Source organism: Drosophila tropicalis, unplaced genomic scaffold (assembly GCF_018151085.1).
Source record: "Drosophila tropicalis isolate 14030-0801.00 unplaced genomic scaffold, ASM1815108v1 contig_593, whole genome shotgun sequence".
Taxonomy (NCBI): domain Eukaryota; kingdom Metazoa; phylum Arthropoda; class Insecta; order Diptera; family Drosophilidae; genus Drosophila; species Drosophila tropicalis.
In genome coordinates this window covers 4,962,370-4,985,199 of record NW_027173070.1, presented here as the reverse complement: position 1 = coordinate 4,985,199, position 22,830 = coordinate 4,962,370, and the positions used below count along the sequence as shown (strand labels likewise).

The window sequence follows — 22,830 nt, the reverse complement described above, 5'->3', positions numbered from 1 at the left end:
AGACTGCCTCTTGCCATCTTCAAAACGGGGGGAGGCTGCCACACATCGTTGTTACGCCAAAAAAGTTTTTTTTTTGGTGTTTGTGTGTATGTATGTACCTATCTCTCTCTCTGATTGTTTTCTCACCTGAGGGCAATCTACGCGCACACAAACACACATACAAAAGCAAAACAATGTGACATACTTTTAGGCACTGGCTGTAAAGACAAAATAATGCCGCATTGCGATTCGTTTGTTTTTCAGATGCTTTTTCGTTTCGGGTTAAAGTCAATTTGTAATGTGTTTTTCTTTGTGTATACTCTATCAAGTGGATGGTGTACATAAGCTGCATGAAGACTTTAAGGCAGACAAATTATTATTACATTACATTTAAGTTCTCTTAATATTTATCGAAATCATCTTTAGGTTTAGTGTTATCGATAAGAACAACAAAGTAACTTTCAGGTATGACATGGAAAAATTCTTACTTTGGTTTTAATTTACCATCAAAGTAGGCGTCGTCTGCTCTACGTCTTTAACTTGCGTCAGGTTCGCATTAGTACAAATTATCACAAGTTACAAGTAACACACATTTTTGGCTGCTTTAAGAAAACAAACACAAACCAAATTTCCCGTACTAAATTTAAAGTTTCCCAATTTAATTTTTTTTTTGCTCGTTAAGGCTTATCATTTAAGCTTTGGGTAAGTCAACAAGCGTCAAGATGCAGTTGCTGTGTGATCGCATTTCCTCTGTATTGGCTGGTGTGCTGGTGGGCTTGTGGTATGGCAAAACGTTCTCCAGAGATGATAAACAAGCCACAAATGAAGGCAAGGGCAAGGGCGAGGGAAAACCGGATGACAAAGATGAGAATAAGAATCCAAAAAATAGGCAAATGAGATTTACCAAATACGATGAATGAGAATAAATCGCAAAAATTCGACAATCAGAAAATGTTAGATTCTAAAAGTTGAAGGGGCGAAAAGTTATTATAAATAGATTTAGTTTGGGTTGGATTTTAATTCTATTGGTAAAAGGTCCTTTTCACCTTACTTAAGATAAAATTAGGAATTAGGCTTCACCAAGTTTTGGTTTTTTGAACGCTTCAAAAAAAGAGAAAATGATTTTTTCCCAACCAAAATGACGTAGATTTCAATGCCCACTTAACAATCATCCTGATCCGCCATTGCTTAGATTATGACGAAGTTTTAAATTTCTCTCTCCCCAAGAGAAACCTTTTGCGACAAGGTATTAGGTCTGGTCCATTTAATCATGCCAGAGTATTTAAAGGTCGACGACATTCTCAACTCTTAGTTTTACCAAAAAAAATAGCAAAAAACATTTCTTTCCCCGTCTTCAAACCACCACGACACGACCGTGACTCTTGACTCTGCAGCACAGAATTTTTGGCGTCCTTTTGTCCTTGGCACATTTCAATTAGTTAGATAATCTTGCCATCTCTCTCACATTGTCTCCCTCTCAGTCTCGTATCAAAATCAGTGTAAAGATTTGTCAAACGAAAAGTAGGCTGGGGCACTAACGTTTTTGGCTTGCCACACAAACTCACACCAGTCAAATATCACATCTGTTCATATTAACACACATTTTTTGGCTTCCTCAAAAAGAGAGAAAAAAAAAAACAAATTTACAACAAAATTATTCTGAAAAAAAAAATTCAACAAAATTAAAATTTTCGTTCAAAATTAAAGTGAATTAGAGTGAAAAACGAGAAAAAAGTCGAAAACCAACAAAAGTCAAGATGAAGATGATGTGTGAGCGCTTGTCTGCCGTTTTTGCTGGCCTTGTGGTGGGCATGTGGTATGCCAAAACTTTCCCCAAAGAGGGAGAAGGAGCCTGTTCCTGATGACAAGGGCAAGGGAAAAGGCAAGGACAAGGGTAAAGACAAGGAGAAGAAGTAATTTCACAGATATACAAAAATCTCACCTGGTAAGTGGGCGAGACATCGAATTTTTTCATTAAACAAAGTAGGCGTTGACTTTCAGTCTCAAATTTCAAATTCAAAAAATTTCTCTCGTTTTTTTCTTGATCTAGTTGGCCTGGCTGAATCAAAAAATTCAAGTACCAGTCTCGACATGAAGCTACATATCATTCACAAGCAAGACCTAAACAGAACAACATACTAAAATATTTCGGCTAAATATTTCATTTATTTATCTATATTTTTTTTTTTATTTTTTGGGAAAAAGTCAACAAAAATTAAGTTCAAAATTCCTAAAGTAGGACAAAGAAAATTCAGTTGCAGGATAAAAATAAATACACATTTATTTATAAAAGAACTTAAAGATGCCTTGTTGCAAGCGAAATGAGATACGCAGAACTTGCCGGCCCCAGCCTTCGTTCTTATCGCGACTCAATTGCCCACAATGCAATCGTGTGCTATTCTTTGTGATCGGTGTGGGCCTTGGTGTTGTCTGGGTGCGCAATAAGGACAATAAGGGCCAGGAACCTCCCAAGGACGATGGCGGTGACAAGAAAAAGAAGTAGACAATCCATCCATGAGCAGTAGCAGTAGCAGCGGCAGCAGCCGCAGCGGGGATCAGTTCAGTTCAGTTCAATTCAGTCCAGGCCAGTCTCAATGTGAGGTTGGTGGGTTGTGCATGCGAGTCGATGCTACTAGGGAAGAATACGCCAAGCTGCTTTGGTGGCAACGTCTTTAATGCGCTAAATCATCGGCACATTGGGACTTTCAGAGAGACCGAACCGAAATCGAAACAATGAAAGGAGGGCCCGCATCCACAGAAAGTAGCACCAATGGAAGGCAGCATAGAAAGATGGAAGGAAGGACGTATTCCCCCCATGTATTCTTTCCCTCTTCTTATCCTACCATTAAATGCAACTCAATTAAACTACAGAAATATACAACAAATATCAAGTGTTTTATCTGTTAGGGTATTCCTTCCACTAATGGAAGTCAGCATATAAGGATAAAAGGAATGTCGTATTCTCCCCATGTATTCTTTCCCTCTTCTTATTCTACCATTAAATGCAACTCAATTAAACTACAGAAATATACAACAAATATCGTTCCCTCTTATTCTAAATGCAACAAATAGTTCCTAAATTTTTATACTCCTGTGCTCGCTGAATTTCGAATTGGACGAGGAAAAATGAACCATGAACATAGAATCTCATGTCAAAGACGTTCCAAACAAAGCATTAATTGCTAAAAAAAGGTTTAAAGCATTCATTTGGACTTTCTTTTTGAAGTCTATGGCATAATTTTAATGTATAGTTTTCGTTAAAAAAGATTTAATTTATTTCTAATGTCTTGTTGACTCCTCAGCTGCCCATGTTACTTCTTCTTCTTGTCCTTGCCCTTTTGGTTATTATCATCCTTCTTTGCCGCATCCATAGATTTTTCGGCCTTCTCCTTAAGCTGGTCATAATACAGGCCAACTGCTCCGCCCACTACGAAGAAAAAGAGTCGATTGCATGGCACACAATTGATTTTACTCCATAGGGATGGACGAGGCCGACACGTTGGCTGCTGGGGGGGGATATTGTGGATATTGAGGATATTGTGGACATTGCGGCGGCGGCGGACCCTGCGGCGGCGGTGGACCCTGCGGACACTGTTGTTGCGGGCAGTTTGGTTGCTGCTTCGAAGCGCAATTACAACTTTCATGACACATTCTCGGCGGGCGAAGGGATACGTGGGCACAGAAAAATTAACAAAATTTTGGTGTTAGAGAAAAAAAATTTTAACGAAAAAATCCAAAAAAAAAACTATGAATTGGAGCACTGAAAATTTGTTTTGTTTTTAGGTGTGATTTTAGACACAATGACAAGGAAAAGGAACCTCTGTTCTGCCTAAATTTTTTGGGGAATTGAAAATTGTCAAAGTTAACGTGCATAGTTACCTTGTGATTTATTATCAAACATTCAGTTAAATAGTTTTTCGGACTCAGTCAATTCATAAATTTGAAACATTTTTTTATAGCGAAAAAATGGAACGTATATTAACTTTGGCTGTGGGCGCTATTCTTGGCTATATTATTGGTAAAAAAATGTAAAACGTAAGTTTGAAGGGAAAACGAGAGCCGCAGGAGAATAAGGGATAATTTATAGGGGCTGTAGAATCCTTTCTCGTAAACAGTTTTAGCAAAGGAATCTTACAAAATAACTTCCCTAAGACGTTTATTTCTTGGCTTTTTATAACCATAAACCCTTAATGGGTCCTAAAGGATACAGTTTTTTATATACTGTTCCATCATAAATTATTTGCTTTAGCTTAATACAAAGTAGGCCTTAAAATGGATATTCGCCAATCATTGTTATTAAATAGCAGTCTAAAATTACTGTAGTAACTATAAAATCATTATTTTTTTCGATAACTTGAATAATGGAAAATTCGTGGATTTTCACTCTATTTGTAGGTGTTTTTGTAGGCTACTTAATTGGCATACATACATAAAAGAAACAATAACAAGTAGGCAGTTAAAAGTAAGTCAATCTATTTTCAAACAAGTATACTTTAGAAATTCATATGAGTTCAAAAAGGTTTTGCAAAAATTTTAAAAGAAATTCGTTGCAAATGGATGGGGATTGGATTATAACATTTCTTGTGGGCTGCATTGTTGGCTACTTAATAGGCAAGAATTCGTAAAACGAAATTCTTGTCGAACCACAGTAATCTTAGCCTTATAACTAACATTTGAAAATGGTCCTAAACTATAATTATTATTTTCAGTCGGTCGGTTGTTGAAGCAAGTTCAACTTTCCATTAAAAATAAATAAAAACCATCAATAGGCAATGCTGGAAGTTTTTTCTTGCCAAAAATATTAAAGTAAGTTGGCATAAAAAAGGCTTAACACATTAATCGCTAATGCAAAACATCCTTTTCCTTAGAGTGAGCAAGTAAATAGCGAAAACGAAAAACAGGATCAAAACTCACCATGACTCATATTATTTCATTTGCCTTGGGGGTCATTATTGGCATGATGATGTGCAGACGAAACTGCTGATCCTAGAAGAAATGAAGAATTTACAAAAAAATTACAAGTGAAATGGCGAAATTAAGAAAATAAAATTGTATTAGTATACATTATAGTATTTGAAATATTTATTTTCGTTGGCAATGGCTAAGGATTTAAATCTAGACAACTTGGCAACAACATTTAATATATCTGTGAATATATAAATATAGCTATAGATAGCTTGGGGGAGATGGGTTGCCATTGTAGACAGATACAAAGAGGCAGAAGAGCTTAATGTCGGCATGGCGTGCCTTCAAACAAACTATTTTTCTTCTCAAGTTCATCTTCTACACAATTCGTTTGGCATAAAAGAGGGTATAATTTGGTTAAGAGATGCTGAAAGTAGCAGTAAATTTCTACTAAACGGTTGTGTGCGGTCAAATGAATTCGTGGAAGGGTCATAAAATATAAGTTGTTAGGCAAACTAGAGCTTAAAGGTGGCAATCTTAGGTCCCAGAAAAAGTTAAATGCGTTGGTTCATTCGATTTCGGGAAAAGTTGGGCATCATATCAGAATTTAAGTTTTTTCAGACATTTGCATCTACATAGATTAAACTTTTCTGTAATTACATGGCACAAATAATCGCAAATGACAACGCCTCTTGCACTTGGTTTTGCATAAAAAGGGAACATTTTTTTTACGAATAAGGTTAAATAAGTTAGAACATACAAGATCCTACTAGTTATATTATCCTTCACATTCTAGAGCACTTCTTTTGGTCAACTAAAAGTCAAACTTCATCAATTTCTTTAACTTGAATCAAGTATAAAAGTAAATTTTTCTTTACTCTCAAAGTAGGCCTTAAAAATTAAAGTCATTTCGAAATTCATTATTTACTCATTGTTACATTCTTGCTCAAAGTGGATGGTGGCTTAGCTAAAACAAATTGTAAAAGTTTCATTAAAATTTATAGTGATAATATTTCATTTTTTCTTTTTGTTGTGCGAAAATGGAGTGGCTTTTGACATTTATAGTAGGCTGTATTGTTGGCTATTTGATAGCCAAAAATCATAGATAGTTTACGTCTGTTAAGTTGGCTGTGTCTAAGCAGTTAAGCATAGGCGTTCGACCTAACAACAATCTAAATTTCAGTTTTTCTCAAACTTAAACAACACAAGTTATATCTGGAAAAAATACAACTAAATTTCTGGTTATCCTAAACATATTTCAAATTTCATTCCAATCAACAAAAAGAAAATGCAGCGTCTTTTGACCTTTCTAGTGGGAGGAATACTTGGATTTCTGATTGCCAAGAATACACGTGTAAGTGAATGGTAATTCCTTTGTAATTATTTTATTTCCTACAACCTTTTTTCATAGTAATTGAAGTGTGACGAACTAAATTTCTCAAGATGAGTCATCTGATTTCCCTTGGCTTCGGCATCCTGATGGGCATGTTTGTATGTCGACGATGCAGTTCTTCCTAGATCACTCAGGAAGACTTATGGATAATATTAAAAACTAAACCAAAGAATCAAAAATTTTCAGTTATGAAATCATAAATGAATGCAAATTAAAACAAAATTATAAGTGAAAAGATTTGTTGTGCATTTTCTCTTAATTGTTCTTTTGAACTTATAACCAAAAGATAATAAGACCGACATCATTCGCAAATGTCGAGAATTTAAAGGCATCTGCTTTGGGTTGGAGGGTTATGCGCTTTCTGCTCAACTGCCAATTTATATTTATGGCCCACGAGGACCTTTATCAAAACCAATGGAAGTTTTCTCAGAGAGAGACCGGCTGAAAGTTTCAAGTCAAGTTCAATGCATTTATGAAAGGCAAGTTTTCCCACTTTTGTTTTTTCGTTTTGGCGTTGTCGTTTTTTGTTTTTGTGGGTAAACAAACATAAATATATGTGTCAGGAGTTAGGCAAAAGTTTTGCCAAAAAGTTCAAAGTTTTACGCCAAAGCAAAAAAAAAAAAAAACAAGTTAAGACAACTTTTCTATAAAAACTTTAAGGTTTTCCTTCCAAAGAGCTAAGCCATCGTTGTATACATAATTACATGCATGCATTCGGAGGTGACAGAAGAGGGGGTCAGAAAGGGTAATTCAAATTTGTTTGACTATGCTTCACACGTGGGAAAATGAGAATGAGATGAGATGAGAATGTAAGGTTTACCTTTCATTATGATTGATTATCGGGGAGAAACTCTTCGTAGAACTCACAACTCCCCACAGTTACCGCAAACGTTTAACAAATGAGCTAAAGCTGAAATACAAAATGAACTCGCATTTCAATCGAGCCATCCATCCGCACGCATATCCGCATATCCGCATAAATATTTCATGATTTTGCGGTTTAGGCTCGAGTGGATCCGCTTGTGCATAACTAAAGATAGAAATGGTTTTTCTTACAACTCTGCCCCCCCCTTCAATGAATAAGGTGAATATGAAAGAGTATATAAGGCCCATGGTTGAACGAAATTTGATTCAGGCCATAAAAATCATCAAATGATGTTGATTTTTCAAATAAACGAAATACATTTCTCAATGCTTTTCCAGGATACCTAAAAGTCGGTACTACAACTATCAATATTTATTCCTTGGGGTGGAGGTTTTATTTGTGGGTACTGCGGGTTTGGCCTTATCTGCAAACAGACAAAGGTTAAGCTGGTTAAATTGGTTAAGAAGAAGCTCCTGAAAATGAAATTGAAATGTTTTCTCGAGCCCACCATGATTGATGGCGGTAATCGCAATGACTAAAGAGAAGCAGGGGCATCAGTAAAAAGGTTAAATTGTTAAACCAACCGTCAACAGGTAAAAGGTTAGCCTAGATAAACCTCACATAAATTTTCCACAATTTCCACCAAAATATTTTAAAGCTAATTTGTCAATAGAAAAGTTTTAATTAATTTCAAAATTTATGCAACTTTTCCTAAACTACATTTTCACTACTCTAAACATATTAACAGAGGATTTAAAAATTTCAGTTAGTTGTTGATTAAGCTTTTCGTAAAGCTTTTCTCACTCTCTTTGGCTGTTAACTGTGACAATCGTTGGATCCCTTGTGTCTGAGCTTTTTGAGATTTTCTCTTTGAACTGTGAAAAACATAAACAAGAGTTTTCTTAGCCGGCATCCAAGTTATTTTGGCGCCCTTTCTGTCCATGTCCATAGCTCAGCTGTTGTTTGCCCCTCAAAATAAACCCACCACATATGAAGCTGTGGTGGAATTCCTATATATATTTTTGGTGTCCTTTTGTGCGAGCCTGCGCCACTTCCTTGGCAGTCCTCTTCAAACGAAAACTGTTCGTATTTCAGTCGTTCAACTAAAGCCACGGCAAACGAAAGCAAATAACGACCGGACGAAGCAACGGTTCGATTTAAAGAGTTTCGATTCCGTTACGATTGCGGTTGTAAAATATAACGCAAAATCGGCTATATAGTCAAATCTATCAGAAAGTGAATTAACTAATTGTATTGTGAGTGGTTCGATGGAGGCTGAGCAACGAAATTTATTTGTAGTTTAATAAAAGTTCTAATTCAAAACGAAATGGGCAAAATAAAATTCTACAACTCATTATAAATTTTCAAAAATAAAAAGAAATTAATTCTAAAAAAATAATAACTAAAAAAATTGGCAAATGCATAAATTTTGAATCTTAAACTTTAAAAAGTTAAAGGAAACTACTAAATTTTATAATAAATTAAAATAGACACTGAAGATTTAAAATATCACTAAAAGTACTTCAAAAATAAAATGGAAAACTTTTCATTCGGTTTTATTAATTTATATAATATTAGGAAAAGAGTTAATAATCTAAAATGTATTCTAAAATGTATACAGCCTTGACCCCAACTAGGCGACGAATTGTATTAGAAATTTATTGATTATTAAATAAACACATTAGGGACTTTTACCGTTCAGTACTTCACTTAAATATCCTTAGATATTTTAATGAATTGATAAAAGAAATGCATTGACTTTTGAGATAGAAAATAGAAACCACAAGTCTTAGCTCTTGAAAAGATAAAAACTCGATCCCTCATACTGATGGATTCTTTAAATAGAATTATAAATACAAAAACACATAAGTAAACTTGGAGAAAAACATAAACGTAAAAAAAACAAGCTAATCCTTTTAAAAAAGTTTTGTTAATTCAACAAGAGTATCAACCTAAACAATCTCCAACATAAAGTTTTTAAATCTTGTTAGTTAATCTTCTCATTTAAGCAAAAATGCTAAATTAACTTGACAATTTTCCACACTTGTAAGAGGGCCTTAAATGGGTAAAGTTAAAGACAAGTGCAAAAAGTTTACCACAAACTTGGCTAACACACACACACACACCGCGTTAACCCACACCTACCGTATGTGTAATACAATAAGTCAAAATCCGCATATTTATGATAAACTGTGACACGTGCGAGACATCACTTAGACTCTAGGGAAGGGGAGAGTAGATGGTGAGGAGCAGATTAATTGGTTTCAATAATAATAAAGCCAAACAAAAAATAGAATGAAGATAAAAACCAAGAGAGAGAGAGGAGAAGAAAAATGGACAAGTTTGATGTCAAACAAGGAAAAGAAAAGCCAAGCCAAAAGAAAAAGTCTGTAATTAGCCAATGGGATGGGCCATACAACAGATGATAGAATGGGTGCGGTGCGGTTGCCTAAGGAGGGGTGGTGGTGGCGAAGACGACGATGATGGCGCTTTGATAGACAGGGTGCCGCGGTGGTTCGCATTTGGTTCTTCTGTCTGGCTCCAACTGGGCCATGTAATTGAGTTATTTCGCTTTTTGGATTTTTGCCATTTTTATTAACAAGCTGTTAATGGCAGGCCATAAAAATGACGTTTGTCACAGCTCAGAGAAAGTGAGAGTCTTTTCTCGTTGTGTCTGTGTGTGTGTGTGGGTGGTTGGGTGAGTGGGTTTTGGAGGGGCGCCTAAGCGAAGCAATGATTGTTTTAATGGCTACTTGAACGGAAATTAACTGACAGCAGCAGATAAATAAATACCATTGACAACTCATGGATATTTTTGTGCCAAAGCACTCAACGCACTTAAAACATCCTTAAAGCCAGCTTCAGTTTCTACCTACATACTCGCATCCTCGATTTGGCCTTGTCAGTGGCTTTCACTTAAGGCCTGCAGTCAAGCATTAACAGCATATTTTTGCTTTTCTACGCATTTGTCTAAATATTTGCACATTGAAATGTCAAATAAGCTAATTTGGCGCCTAATTCCAAATCACACACACATGCGAACATGCACACACACTCACACACATAAACATATGTGTGTATGTATTTGTAATCCAGTTCTGCCAAAAAAATTTCCATGTGTGACAAACAGAAAATGCCAATTTTCATTTTCTGTGTGCGTGCGTGTGTATGAAAAAATAATAACGCAAATGCAAATTGCTTTTCTGGCACTGAAGTATATGAAAATTATTAAATATTTGCATATATGTTTATCTAAAAGAGAGGGGCAAAAGGAGAACTTGGCGAGGTTATAGAAGGGCCATCATTTGTTTAACAAAAGGCAATTAAAGCCAAAGACTTGTTAAGTAAACGGCTTTAACAATAACTTGGGCAGTATAAAAAGAAGAACAACATTTTTGTATTTTTTTTTCCAAAATACTCTCACTTTAATAAAAGACAAATAGATATTTATTTTTAGACAAATTCCTAAGCTTTAAAATTAGGTCAAAATTGCTTCTAAGGTTTCACCACAAAAATAGATGATAGAAAGACGGCTTCTTTCTCTTTATTTTCGTTAGGCTTTGTCATTGATTTGCATTAAACATAAATGAAAGGAAATTTAATATCACTTTGTGGAAATAACACATATAAAATGAGTCGTATGCAGTGGCGGAAGCCTGGGCTTCAAGAGAGAAGAAAATTTCACCCCTTAGGCAACCGTCACTGATTATAATATGTCAATAGTTAAATCAAAATCAAATTGGTTTTATGCAAGTAAATTTCACACTGATTAAAATGCATATTAAATTCATTTCGCTTGGAAATTATAATTAAATTTTGGTCAACTGTTGCCTTAAAATGTTTTCTCAATTTTCTGTTGGCGCAAAATAAAAAACAATTATAAAGGCGAAAACTTTACCACAAAAACACACACATACAGAAACCAGTACACACACACACACACACACGCATAGAATTTGAGGTAAACTTTTAGTTCATCTATTTAGCTGCTTCCTTTGTGAATTGGTAGGGACAAACTGACGCAGGGGCAGGACACAAGGGACCTTCTGTTCATTCACTTATGACTTCATTTTCGCTTAGTTCATAAAGTCTCACTTAGGCATTGCCACCCCATCAGTTGGGGCAACACCCCCCCCCCCCCAAAACTCTTCTCCTCCTGCTCTCTACATATATTTATTTTATTTTACATATGTAGCTGAACACGCACAAAGGCCACAAAAGAGGCATAAAATAAGACAAAACAAAAAATGTGAAGGAAAAACCAACGAAAAAAAGTAAAACAAAAAAAAAAGCAAGCGAAGGAGAGGAGAAAAAACAACATGCTAAACGCTTTGTAATGCGCTTTTGTGTTTTCGCCCTGTTGTTATTTGCCCAAGTACCATTAAGCTGCTCAAGTGATAAATTTGCTGCCTACTCAAGTTTGTATGCCGATGCGCAGTTTTGCAAAAAAAAAAAAAAAGAAAAGAAAAAATATTATTCTCGCATTTGACACCCTGTAAATTAGACACAACTACAGACACAACGATTGGAGAGGTTTTCACCAAATTGTTCTGTATCTTATAGATGCATAGATAACCCCATAGACCAAGTCAAACTAGATCTTGGATGTCTGGAATGTCTAACTCACCAGCTATTCTTAGGGTATATCCATGTCGTTGCCCAATCGAGAACTTTATATGTACTTTTTCTCTGTTCTTTTTCGTTTTCAAACTGCAAAAACACAAAAGGTCGCGTGCGGTTTTCGTTGAAGTTTTTTAGCATTTGATTTATGCGCCGAGAAGCTTAGACCAGACGCTCGTTTTCGGTATGGACTATTGGACATTAGCCTTTACTTTTGAGGCTTTTCCTTCTCGGTGTTTTGGCCTGCCAAGTAATGACGTCATTAGGGCAAATTGCCCATTTAACGTGGCATCGATTGCTTCCGTACATTTAAACCCAACCACAAAAGGCAAAGGAGTGGGCATTCCAGGACAAGCAACAGTTTGTTTGTGCCTATAATTTGCATTTGCAGTTAAAAAAAAAAAAAAGTAAAATTGTTGCGCATTTGGCCAAGAGCCAAAGGCACGCCTTAGCAATTGTTTAATCAACAAGTTTCTCACGTGATTGTATGTGTGTGTGTTGGGAAAGTTTTGATGAGTCGATTGCGTGCCGAAAATGTCTTTAACTAAAATAGTTGTGGGGCTAATTTAGTTTTACTTCTCTGGCCCATTGAATTGATAGAAACATCAAAGCAAATTTCCGAATCACTGAAAGCCAAGCCACATTTCGCATTTCACATAATTTCCTGAGATGTGTGTGTGCGTATAAGTGTGTGTGTGTGTGTGTGGGTTTATGTGTGTATATATGCAATCAAGAAATACGACTATAAGCGCATTAAAATTCGTATTTCAGACGCAGGTTTATAAAGCTCTCTCCCACAAAAAAAAAAAAACAACAGAAAGAAAAGGAAAAACCCATAAACCAAGCCAGGGTCATAAAAATGTACTGCAAATCATAAAAACGGAAACATTTAAGAGTCCAGAGGCAAAATAAGTAGCCAACCCCTTTTGGATTAAGTATAAAAAATTGGGAGAGAGTAAATCCTTAACCAAAGGTCAAAAGCTTCATATGGTCTGATCAATCATCCAACGTTTGAGACGGATCTAGGGATGTGGAACGATCGAAATTTGTCCTCTTAAGTATGCCCAGACCAGCTAAAAAATAAATTCTTAGCAAACGATAAATAAATTGATTTAGTAGACTATACAAAATTTGTTAAGTTCTTAATAAGTTTAATTCCTGCCCATTTGAAAGATAAATTTCGCCCTAGATCCTTCTTTGACTTCTCATCCAACTATATCTAGACGAAAGGGGCTTTATTTTGAATTCTTTCATTTTACATTTTTCTACAATTGCACATACTAAAATATCTGGAATGGGGAGGCGAGCAGTTCATAGAACTGTGACGTACTTCCGTGCCACAATTTTGATACTTTGCAAAAGCGGGGTTCAAAGGTCAGCGCATTTGGTCAAAAGATGAATAAAGATATTTCAGAATGCAAATGGCAGGCAAAAACAAAGGCCAAAACAATGTCTGGCCAAGTGAGGCAGTAGCCTGCTGCTGGCAAGCAGTCATTCGAGTGAAATGGTAGTAAGAAATTATTTAAATTTTATGCAGCAACATGGCAATCAAATGCTAGTCAAATTGATTTGTTTGGTTGCTGGTTACGAGTGAAAGAACCTTTTTTCTACTTTCTCTTCTCTTTTCATTTTCAAGTAGTAGTTCAATGCTCGGAAAATGTTTATCGTTTTGAGGGTTTCAAGCTCATATGGTGGCAGGCAGCAATTGTTAAGGCAAATGTTTGCATACATTTAAAAAACAGAAAAGCAGAAAAGAAACCCTTGTCTCTGTCTGTCTGACTGTCGGACTGTCTGTTAAGGCACAGCAGAGTGACAATGACGATGCTGAGCTTGGGGGAATGAGTTTGATATGGCGAAGGGAAAGTGGCCCAATCGATAAACCTAATGAGCTGTGAGCACAGACATGGCTTAAATTTAGTAAAAGTTAAAAATATATTCTTATATGACTAAAGGATTTCCTTGAAAAAGTGTCACTAACAAGAAAATATTTCATTGCAATTTCCTAAGTGCAATATGATGGATTATCTTGAGAAAAGGCAATGGAATAATATAATACATACACTTACATATATCCTTAAAGCCTATTGAACGAGAAAAAAGCGTCGAAGCAATTAAAGTAATTGTTAACTGTTTTGTGCTGCATCATTACCTTAGTCAACCGACAACTCAATGTCTAACTGGGCGTATACTTGTTATATGCATAATTCAATAGGAGATTGAAACATTTGCTTAAAGCCATAACACTTTAACATTTTCCAAGAAAAGGAAAAATGTATGTATTCAGCAGAAAAGTCTACTATACTTTTTGTAATCTCTCTTAATAACCTATGAGAAAATCCTTTCGATTTAATTAATCAATGCGAATGCTGCCTAAATTATTCCATCGAAGCCAATTGACATGCAAATTGCATTCAAAAAGAAGAAAACACCAAGAAGCTCATAAGATGGGAAAGAAAACCCTGCATTAAATATGAGGCAACACAGAAATCAATGTCCTCCAATCTGCAAACTGTGTCCTTGTCCGGCCCCCAAAGAAGTTCAAATGTCATGCCAAAGCGCCCGAAGAATACATTTCACTCTTTATTTTCCCGTGTTTTTCATCTCCTTTTTTTCCTTTGTTTTAATTGAAGCAAAGGCAATAAATTGCAGCTGCTGAAGCCAAAGGGCTCCGTGGCAAGAAAGACAAATTTAAATTAGAAAATGTTGGGTGAAAGAAACACTGTCAGACAAATTGAGTGAGTCCAGTCAGTCGCTCAGTCTAGCCACACTTAAGCACTCTGAAACTGAGATAACCCCACAAGGCTTAAACATGATTTCTATGCTTTCTTTTTTTTTTTTTTTGTGTCTCTTCTCTTCTTTCAAATGATGATTTTATGGACTCTCGACTTTCTAGGTTTGCCTGATTTCAACTGTCATTCATCATTCATGTCACTTAAATTTGTTGGTGACTTTTCTTATGTTTTTTTGTGGGCTTTTTCACACAACAGAATACATAAAATCTCATAAGTCATGGCATAATCATATCAAATATACAAATTGTTTTATTGATAATACAAAAAGTAAAGTCAAAATGATGACATTTTATGTAAGATTTATAATGTAAAAGCTTTGGGGCATGAGCCTGTCTTAAAAGAGGTTAAGAAGTTTTTTAGTTGTTTTTGTGGCAACTGTTCATAAGTCTAATTAAAGCAACAAGGTGTTTTTTGGATACATAAAATACATAAATTTCTACTGTTGCAAAATCTAAAAACAATAGTTAAATAAATGTTTATAGAAGTAGTTCTTTTGTGTTGTTTTACGAAGGCCATTTAAAAACATTTTATCTTTTTGCTTGTATATTAAAATCTGTTGTTGGGCATGAAAATGATTTTTATCGCTTTTCAATGCTCAGCGGTGGTTAAACAAATACTTTTTTAATGGAAATATTGCAATATAAAAACAAAAACGAAAAATATAATTTATAGTTAAAGCTCACATGAATTCATGCATTTTAATTAATTGCTCATGTTCGAAACAATTTCAAAAAGGAATAAAGAGTGCAAAAACGACAAAAACAACAAAAAGAAAAGTGCAAGTGAATGAAAATAAAATGGCCACATAAAACGCCAATTTTCCGTGTCTTTTCCGCACCTCATCCACACACCCCATACGTCTTTTGTGTGTGTGTGTTATTTTTTTTATTTTCGTCAAGGTAGCCAATAAATTTATTAAATGACCAGAGTAGAAACAAACAAAAGGCGGTAGACAGGCAAAACCCACACTGCTACATACACACACACACACATAAATTGGAATAAAAATCATGTAAAACATGGTAGAATGTGTATATATTTCCTATGCATGTGTGACTCTCTGAATGTGTCTGAGTATATTTGTGTGTGTGTGTGTCCCTGTCCTCAATTGCGTGTTCAAATAACAAATTAATTGCAGAAAGCAATCAATTTTGATTAAACTTGAAGCGTCTATAACAACTCGGCTAACTGTCAGCTAAAGTCCTCAACTCACTTTAATTATTTTTGAAGGCAAGTGCAAGAGCAATGACTAACCGATACATATCAAATAATTAAACGTATTAAAAAAAGCCCTCCAGTTTATATAAAATACTAAACAATTCAATGAATGACAAGCTAAATCAAAGTTAAATACAAGCCAATGGATCATTTATTATGCAATATGGCTGGCAATAGTCGCAATTCATCGTATAATTGTCTATCGTCATGGGACTCTTATGATCGCATACCCAGGTAAGGCATAAAACGCTAAAGTGTGTGAGAGAAATTGTTCAAATTGATTTAATATAGATGAAAACTCAATTTTAATATTATTGATTATACACACACAACTCGAAATGTGTTGGAAAAGCATTTAAGTAGCTATCATAACTTGATTGCGCTGGCAAGTGAAGAAGTTCCAACCCAGCAGACGGCAGCAATCGGCAGACAACGGCAAACGGAGGCGTCTCTAATCGAATCAAGTTGAGAACTAAAAGCTTATGTCCTCATAGAGAAAATATAGTAAAAGCAAAAAGAACTTAACTTTCAAACTTAGCAAGTTTGCCCCCCAAATGAAATTTAAATTTAACTTTAAAATAATGCTCTAAAAACTATGCTACACATTTTTATGTGTACAATTATTGGTTGACCATTTTGTGGCACTTCCGTTTTGCGTTGCCCAAAATAGTATGCTATGAAAAATTCAAGCTGTTCTATTATAAAAATAATTGCTTTGAATTTTAAATACATTTTTTGAGTGGGTATTAAAATTAATCCTTTCAACATTTCTTTGAATGCAATTCAACCAAAAGAGTTTATTTTAAATAATATAAAATATTTAACCAGAAGCATAAATTCATTTTTTTTTTTGGTATTAGTTTTTGTTTAAAGACCAACTTGGTTGTCAATCACCTTTAAAATGGATAACAAAAAGCTTTCTTAAAGATTTTTTGTTTTTGTCGTGATTATATGATATATCTGGAGCATTTTCTTTAAGGAGCTCTTAATTTTTTTACGACCCGCAATCAAGACAAGCCAGCACTTAAGCTATCATGGGTATAACCAAAGCGAAGGCTATAACTGGCTATAAGACGAAAAGTGTTTAATGACCAACAAGACGGAGGCGGCGTTAGTAGAAGTTCCAGTCGGCCTCATCAAGCGAGTAATAAATATGAAAAAAGCAAGCAAACAGCAAGCAAAACTCTTTAGCTTCGTTTTTGTTCCCACTCACACTTTTGGGGAGCTTACATTGTATTTGGCCTAACAAAGGACCTCCAGGTTGCGAACAGGTACCCCAGAGTGACGTTGTTCTTTGATTTTGGTTTTCAATGTTTCTGGGGCCTTTAAGTTGTTCCGTTTTAAGTGAAATTTAATCAAGTTTGTAATCAAATCTGTTGCGACTCTAATAGAAATTTGAGACGCACAAGAGTAAGTAAAATCAAATTTTTAAGAAAATCAATAAAAAGGTAAGAGCAATGTGTAGAAGTAGCTTCAGGAAAAATTGCTTGGAGCTAACATAGAGAAAGAGAGCGGGCTTTAAATTCAATATCTTGCCTGTTTTGAGATAATCAAATAACAATGATGATCATGATGATGATGATGGCCAAGATGATGAACATGAAGCAATAACAAAAACACATTAGCGCTGACTCTGTTAGCGCCGAAATAAGCAAACAGGCCAAAAAAGGGCCAAGAAAAGTGACAAAAAAAGTGTGGCAAAAAATTTGTTGTGGCCTGTGGAAAACGTTTCAATTATATTTATTCACTTACATTTTAATGGCTTTTTCCTCACCCAAAATTTAATTTGAAAATAGTAGAAATCAAGTCACTAAAAAGTGAAGCAAAACGGAGCAAAGGGGGGAGGAATGACCCCTGGTATAACCGCAAAGTGCGCAGCTTTTTCCAACGCCACCAAAAATTTCCGAGGTCAGAGTTGATTGTATGCAACGGCACGTTGTGAGTTTTAGCCAGTACTCTATAACTGATTGGTCACTTGTATGTGTGTGTGTATATGAGTGAGCAAAAAGCTGCTCGTTAATTTCACCACGCGCTGCAGCAGTCGTTGCCCTTCTTTAGCCTCTGAGGTGCCATTGAGCCACTGCCGGGAGCACAACTACTTTGCTCATTGCTGTTGTGTCTAGGCGTGCATTAACCTTGACATGAATATTCACAGCTCATAAATGAGACAACAAGAGAAAACTAAACTTAAACATTTATACTTATAAGCCGAGACAATTCACACACACACAGCAGACAACAGATAGAGCAAGACAGAAGCAGCAGAAAGGTGACCCAACACAAAAAACTAGTTAATTGAATTGTCCTTTTGTTCTTGATCAAAGCGATGAACAACATCACCCACTTAAAGTGTGGCCAAGGCTCTTTTAATTACTCCAAGCCCCCCGGCCCCATCTTCATCTGCTCATCTACACTTCTCAGACAATCTATTACTGAAATCCATTCATGTCATGTGCAGTCAAGTGTTTAATGTAAGTCTTTGACTGAAAACGCTTTCAATTCTCATTTTGTTTTTTTTTTTTTTTTTTTGCTTTTTATTTGCTGAGTACTCGAAATTTGAGTTAACTGCAAAGAACAAAATTCGTTCTTTGATTCTTGATGGTAGCCAATAACAATTGCAACAAAATAAATATATAAAATGCACCCATTTCGTTGTTGATTGCTTGCTTTAGCAACAGAAAGAGATTCATTTTTATTGTAAAAATGGGGATGGATGAGCTTGTTTAAATTTGTAATGATTTCTGTATAAATTTTTATTGACTTTGCAGTCAATTTCGAATAAAGAAATATGCATAACTGAGTCCCCAGTAAGTATGCTACATTTTTTTGTTTTGCTTTTTTTAAAACATTGAGTAAACCATTGTTCACTTAATGTTTAATAAGTAAATTTAAATAAAAAAAAGAAAATACAAAAAGGAAATACAAACCAAAACTTAAGTATTGATTTATTGATATATTATGTGCATAAATTAATCCCAGCTTATGACAACATAGAAAAGTATGTCTTTTTTTGTGCTGCCACAGATCAAGGTACGTTTTTTAAGACTGTGAACACTAAAAGGTTGATATAAATAAACCAGACTAATTGCTGTAAGATGCAGATCAAGGTTTAAGTTAAGGTATTAAATGATAGCTCATAAAAGTATGCTACATACATATTTCTTGTACTGTACAAATGCTAATTGTGCCAGTCAATCATACCTATTATTAGGTAACCAAGTGTTACAAGGCACATGACGGGTCTGAACTACTTCTATTCACGACAAGTTAAATGGATGCGTTATATGGTCTATGTTTAACTCATTTTCGACTCAGCCAAAGTGAAATGTGTTCCCTGTGATATTTGCCATATGCATGTACATATGTACCTATGTATACGCAAAATGTCTTTTGTGTCGTTAAATAGCAATAACGTGGCTGCCTATCACGTGTCTTGGTCGTAACAAGATGGGTGTCTTCTAGCAGGACAGAGGAGACAGGAGTCGTTCGTTGCAACGCGCTGGGTGGTCTCTGACATTTTAATACTTGTCTGCAGAATGCTGCGAACAGCACGCACTAATAGAAAATGCATTGCAGCTTTTGACGAAGTTCCAGGTGCCATGGTGATACTTTTTTTTTATCCATCTTTATATAAGCTGATCAATTGCCAATTGATAGTTCTTAGATGTCAATTTATACGAAATAAATGTTAAATTTGATTTTTTTTTCTTCTTTACAGAGTTCGTGTGGAGTACTATGTGAATGAAAACACATTTAAAGAAAGACTGCAATTGTATTTCATTAAGAATCAGCGTTCAAGTAAGTAAAAGAATAATATTTTTAACATGCTCACTTTTATGTTAATTACAACAAAACTCGTGAAGAAAACAAGAATTTAATTGAATTTCATATATGGGGACAACAACAAGAAAAACGAATTTCGATAATCTTAAGTAAATATTGATTTGACCAGCCAGAGAGAAAATACATGTAATTGAAGAGGCATATGTGTTGGGGGGAAAACGAGGGCTGATTGGGGACTCGTTTGTGTAAACATTTGGTTAACCAGACACATAGTAATTTAGTTACCTGACCCAATTTTCCTTCTTGCCTTTTTTCCTTACGTTCTTGTCCTTTTTTTCGTTTTCTTTTCTTTTCCTTCTCTCTTCAACAGGCTTACGCATACGAATTGCCGATTTATTCCTTAAGTTACTGTCGTGTGTTCTCTACATAATACGTGTGATATTGGATAAAAATCCAACATTTATAACATGGTAAGAACAAATTATGAAGAAAACTACTTTATCGATTGGTTAACTCTCTCTCTTTCATTCTCTCTCGTCATCTGCCTCTGTCTAGCTATGGCTGCGAAGTGGCCAATAAGACAGAGTTCATCATCTCAGCCAAGTTAACTGAAGAAGAATTTCAAGAGAATCCCATTATCAATTGGGACGCCATATTATGGGTTAATCGACCAACTGTTTTATGGGTGCTGCAATTACTCTTAGCCATGGTCTCCTTAACGCAATCTTTGGTGCTCACATATCTAGGCTATAAGGTAAAAGATAATAAACATTGCGGATCTAAGTTATATAACATAACTATAACTCTTACCATTGCAGGGCAACATTTGGCAGCAAATTCTATCATTTCATTTTATACTAGAATTAGTTACGACAATACCTTTTGCTTTAACGGTAAGTTTTCTTTTTTAATAACAAATTTTATGAATATTTCTAAACCGTTTTCTTATTAGATTGTTCATCCTCCATTACGTAATCTATTTATACCCATTTTCCTTAATTGCTGGCTGGCCAAACGTTCTCTGGAGAATATGTTTGTAAGTTATTAGAAACATTCTCATTGGATGGTTGTTTTTAATAAATTTCTCCTTCCGCAGAATGATCTCCATCGAGCCATGCAAAAATCTCAATCAGCCTTATCTCAACAATTGACTATTTTATCAGCAACTCTTTTGTGTTTAGTTTTCACTAGGTGAGTGTAAAGTTTTTAGTCTGTTTGTTTAACAACTAAATTGTGTGTGTGTGTCTGTGTTTTTTATTGTTTCATTTTCAGCGTCTGTGGCATTCAGCACTTTCAGCGAGCTGGTCATCGGCATTTGAATCTCTTTCAGAGTACCTACTATGTGGTTGTGACCTTCTCCACAGTGGGTTATGGTGATTTTGTTCCAGACATTTGGCCCTCACAACTTTATATGGTCATTATGATTTGTGTGGCGCTGATTGTGCTGCCCACACAGGTAAGTTCAAGCTACAACCCTACTATCACATTTAATTTCTATCAATATTTACACACACATAACACTGAGAGAAAACTATGCACAGTTGGAGAAGAACTTTTTTCTACTTTATTATTTATTTATGAAACATTTCTTTCTCCAACTGTACATATACAAATGTATATACAAAGTTAAGTGAGTAAAGTCAGTCATTCAGTCTAGGACCTACCATTAGGACTAGTTATGTCCAGCCATCCATCAAAATTGTTGTATGTACATAAAATAGATGAGACTAAATCAATCAATCGATATTAATATGAAGGCAGCATAGGATGGGGGACATCAGCATCCATTCTCTCTGTGTGTGTGTGTATGTTTGCCATGTTGGAACAATTTGCAAAACAATTGTTTTATATCAGCGCAGCAAAAACTAACAACAACTGAAGTCAACTGCCATAAACCGAAGCAAACATTACACAGAGCAAAAAAACAAAGAAAAAAATATATATGTGCCTGGAACGTTATAGAGATTCGCGACATATGTATATACATCAAGGGGAGGTAGGGAGCTCTGGGGCAAGCAAACTCACAACAAGAGCATCAATCAAATGGTTTTTCTGCACTAAAACTTGGAAATGTGTTGCAGAATTTATGACTACGAGAGAGCAGGGCGAAAAGAAGGGCAGGTGTGGGTAGAGAGTGATTTTAGGATTGACCAACAAGTTGACTAAATTTTGGCTAAATTGTTGCACACACACTGGAAATGTGAAGGCACTTAAATTTAATTGAAATTATTAATGAATCTCCTGCCACACTTTCCACACACATTTCAACAGTTTGAACAATTGGCCTTCACCTGGATGGAGAGACAAAAACTGGGTGGCAGTTACTCCTCACATCGGGCACAGAGCGAAAAGCATGTTGTGGTCTGTTCGACAACTCTGCATGCGGACACTATAATGGACTTCCTCAATGAGTTTTATGCCCATCCATTGCTGCAGGATTTTTATGTGGTCCTATTAAGTCCCATGGAATTGGATACAACAATGCGAATGATACTGCAAGTGCCAATTTGGGCTCAACGTGTGATCTATATACAGGTAAAGGACATACACATGGAGTAGATTGATTAAGACAAACTGAAGCTAATTGTCAATATGCCCTGTGGCCATTTGTAACCATCAATAACCAGCATGTTTTTTTCTTCTTTTGAAGGGCTCGTGTCTCAAGGATGGCGATTTGGCACGAGCCAGAATGAATGAGGCTGAGGCTTGTTTCATATTAGCTGCACGCAATTATGCTGATAAAACTGCTGCCGATGAGCATACAATTTTACGCTCTTGGGCTGTTAAAGATTTTGCACCAAATGTTCCCCAATATGTACAAATTTTTAGGTAAGCGTCAAAACTTGTATCCTCTTCGTTATTTCATTCTTTGTTTTTGCAAATTGAATTTAATCGAATTCAATCTGACAGGCCGGAACACAAGCTGCATGTGAAATTCGCTGAGCATGTCGTCTGCGAGGATGAATTCAAGTACGCCCTGTTGGCCAACAACTGCACTTGCCCGGGTGCCAGCACCCTAGTCACCCTATTGCTGCACACATCCCGCGGACAGTATGTATACCACCTCCTTTTTCCCCTCTTTTCTAACTAAAACTCTTTCACTATCAATGGCCCAGTGGCTGCCAGGTCAACTGTTAAAAGTGAAAAAAAGCGAACCGAGTGAAGAAAAACGAAATCAACTGAAATTTGATGTCCTTGCGTCATTCATGTCATGTGGGTTGGATGCGTCACACTTTTTCCTTTCGTTCTTTAGCTTCGCTCTTTTTTTCTTGTTT

General features: G+C 35.6%; 3 protein-coding genes and 2 long non-coding RNA genes across 17 annotated transcripts in view; all 5 read left to right on the top strand.

The window, feature by feature from the left end:
* SLO2 (slowpoke 2) overlaps positions 1–22,830 on the top strand; it is a 98,705-nt gene that overhangs the window by 59,907 nt on the left and 15,968 nt on the right. For 10 of the 11 annotated variants that reach the window (XM_068288422.1, XM_068288428.1, XM_068288431.1 and 7 more), the window contains 10 exons: positions 19,491–19,570; positions 19,926–20,025; positions 20,111–20,309; positions 20,374–20,448; positions 20,508–20,591; positions 20,652–20,746; positions 20,828–21,011; positions 21,827–22,090; positions 22,206–22,384; positions 22,466–22,606. In XM_068288422.1, the coding sequence (XP_068144523.1) occupies positions 19,491–19,570; positions 19,926–20,025; positions 20,111–20,309; positions 20,374–20,448; positions 20,508–20,591; positions 20,652–20,746; positions 20,828–21,011; positions 21,827–22,090; positions 22,206–22,384; positions 22,466–22,606 (1,401 nt within the window). Of the gene's footprint in view, positions 1–15,853; positions 16,007–19,490; positions 19,571–19,925; positions 20,026–20,110; positions 20,310–20,373; positions 20,449–20,507; positions 20,592–20,651; positions 20,747–20,827; positions 21,012–21,826; positions 22,091–22,205; positions 22,385–22,465; positions 22,607–22,830 lie in introns of those variants that run through there. The other variant, XM_068288429.1, reaches the window with a different exon arrangement.
* LOC137576565 (uncharacterized) lies at positions 524–2,151 on the top strand. The gene is made up of 3 exons (XM_068289781.1): positions 524–681; positions 1,687–1,924; positions 2,030–2,151. Exon 2 carries the CDS (start codon positions 1,737–1,739, stop codon positions 1,839–1,841), a length of 105 nt encoding a protein of 34 aa, XP_068145882.1. The 5' UTR covers positions 524–681; positions 1,687–1,736; the 3' UTR covers positions 1,842–1,924; positions 2,030–2,151.
* On the top strand, positions 2,274–2,864 carry LOC137576564 (uncharacterized). Its single transcript, XM_068289780.1, has one exon. It carries the CDS (start codon positions 2,282–2,284, stop codon positions 2,480–2,482), a length of 201 nt encoding a protein of 66 aa, XP_068145881.1. The 5' UTR covers positions 2,274–2,281; the 3' UTR covers positions 2,483–2,864.
* Positions 3,863–5,051, top strand: LOC137577143 (uncharacterized). 3 transcript variants are annotated; one of them, XR_011032372.1, is made up of 4 exons: positions 4,307–4,441; positions 4,499–4,627; positions 4,689–4,785; positions 4,848–5,051. It is a non-coding gene; the product is annotated as an uncharacterized lncRNA (long non-coding RNA). The 3 variants fall into 3 exon arrangements; XR_011032371.1 differs by lacking the exons at positions 4,307–4,441; positions 4,499–4,627 and adding an exon at positions 3,863–4,014; XR_011032373.1 differs by lacking the exon at positions 4,499–4,627 and having other exon boundaries at positions 4,324–4,441.
* On the top strand, positions 5,806–6,512 carry LOC137577764 (uncharacterized). Its single transcript, XR_011032475.1, has 2 exons — positions 5,806–6,238; positions 6,296–6,512. It is a non-coding gene; the product is annotated as an uncharacterized lncRNA (long non-coding RNA).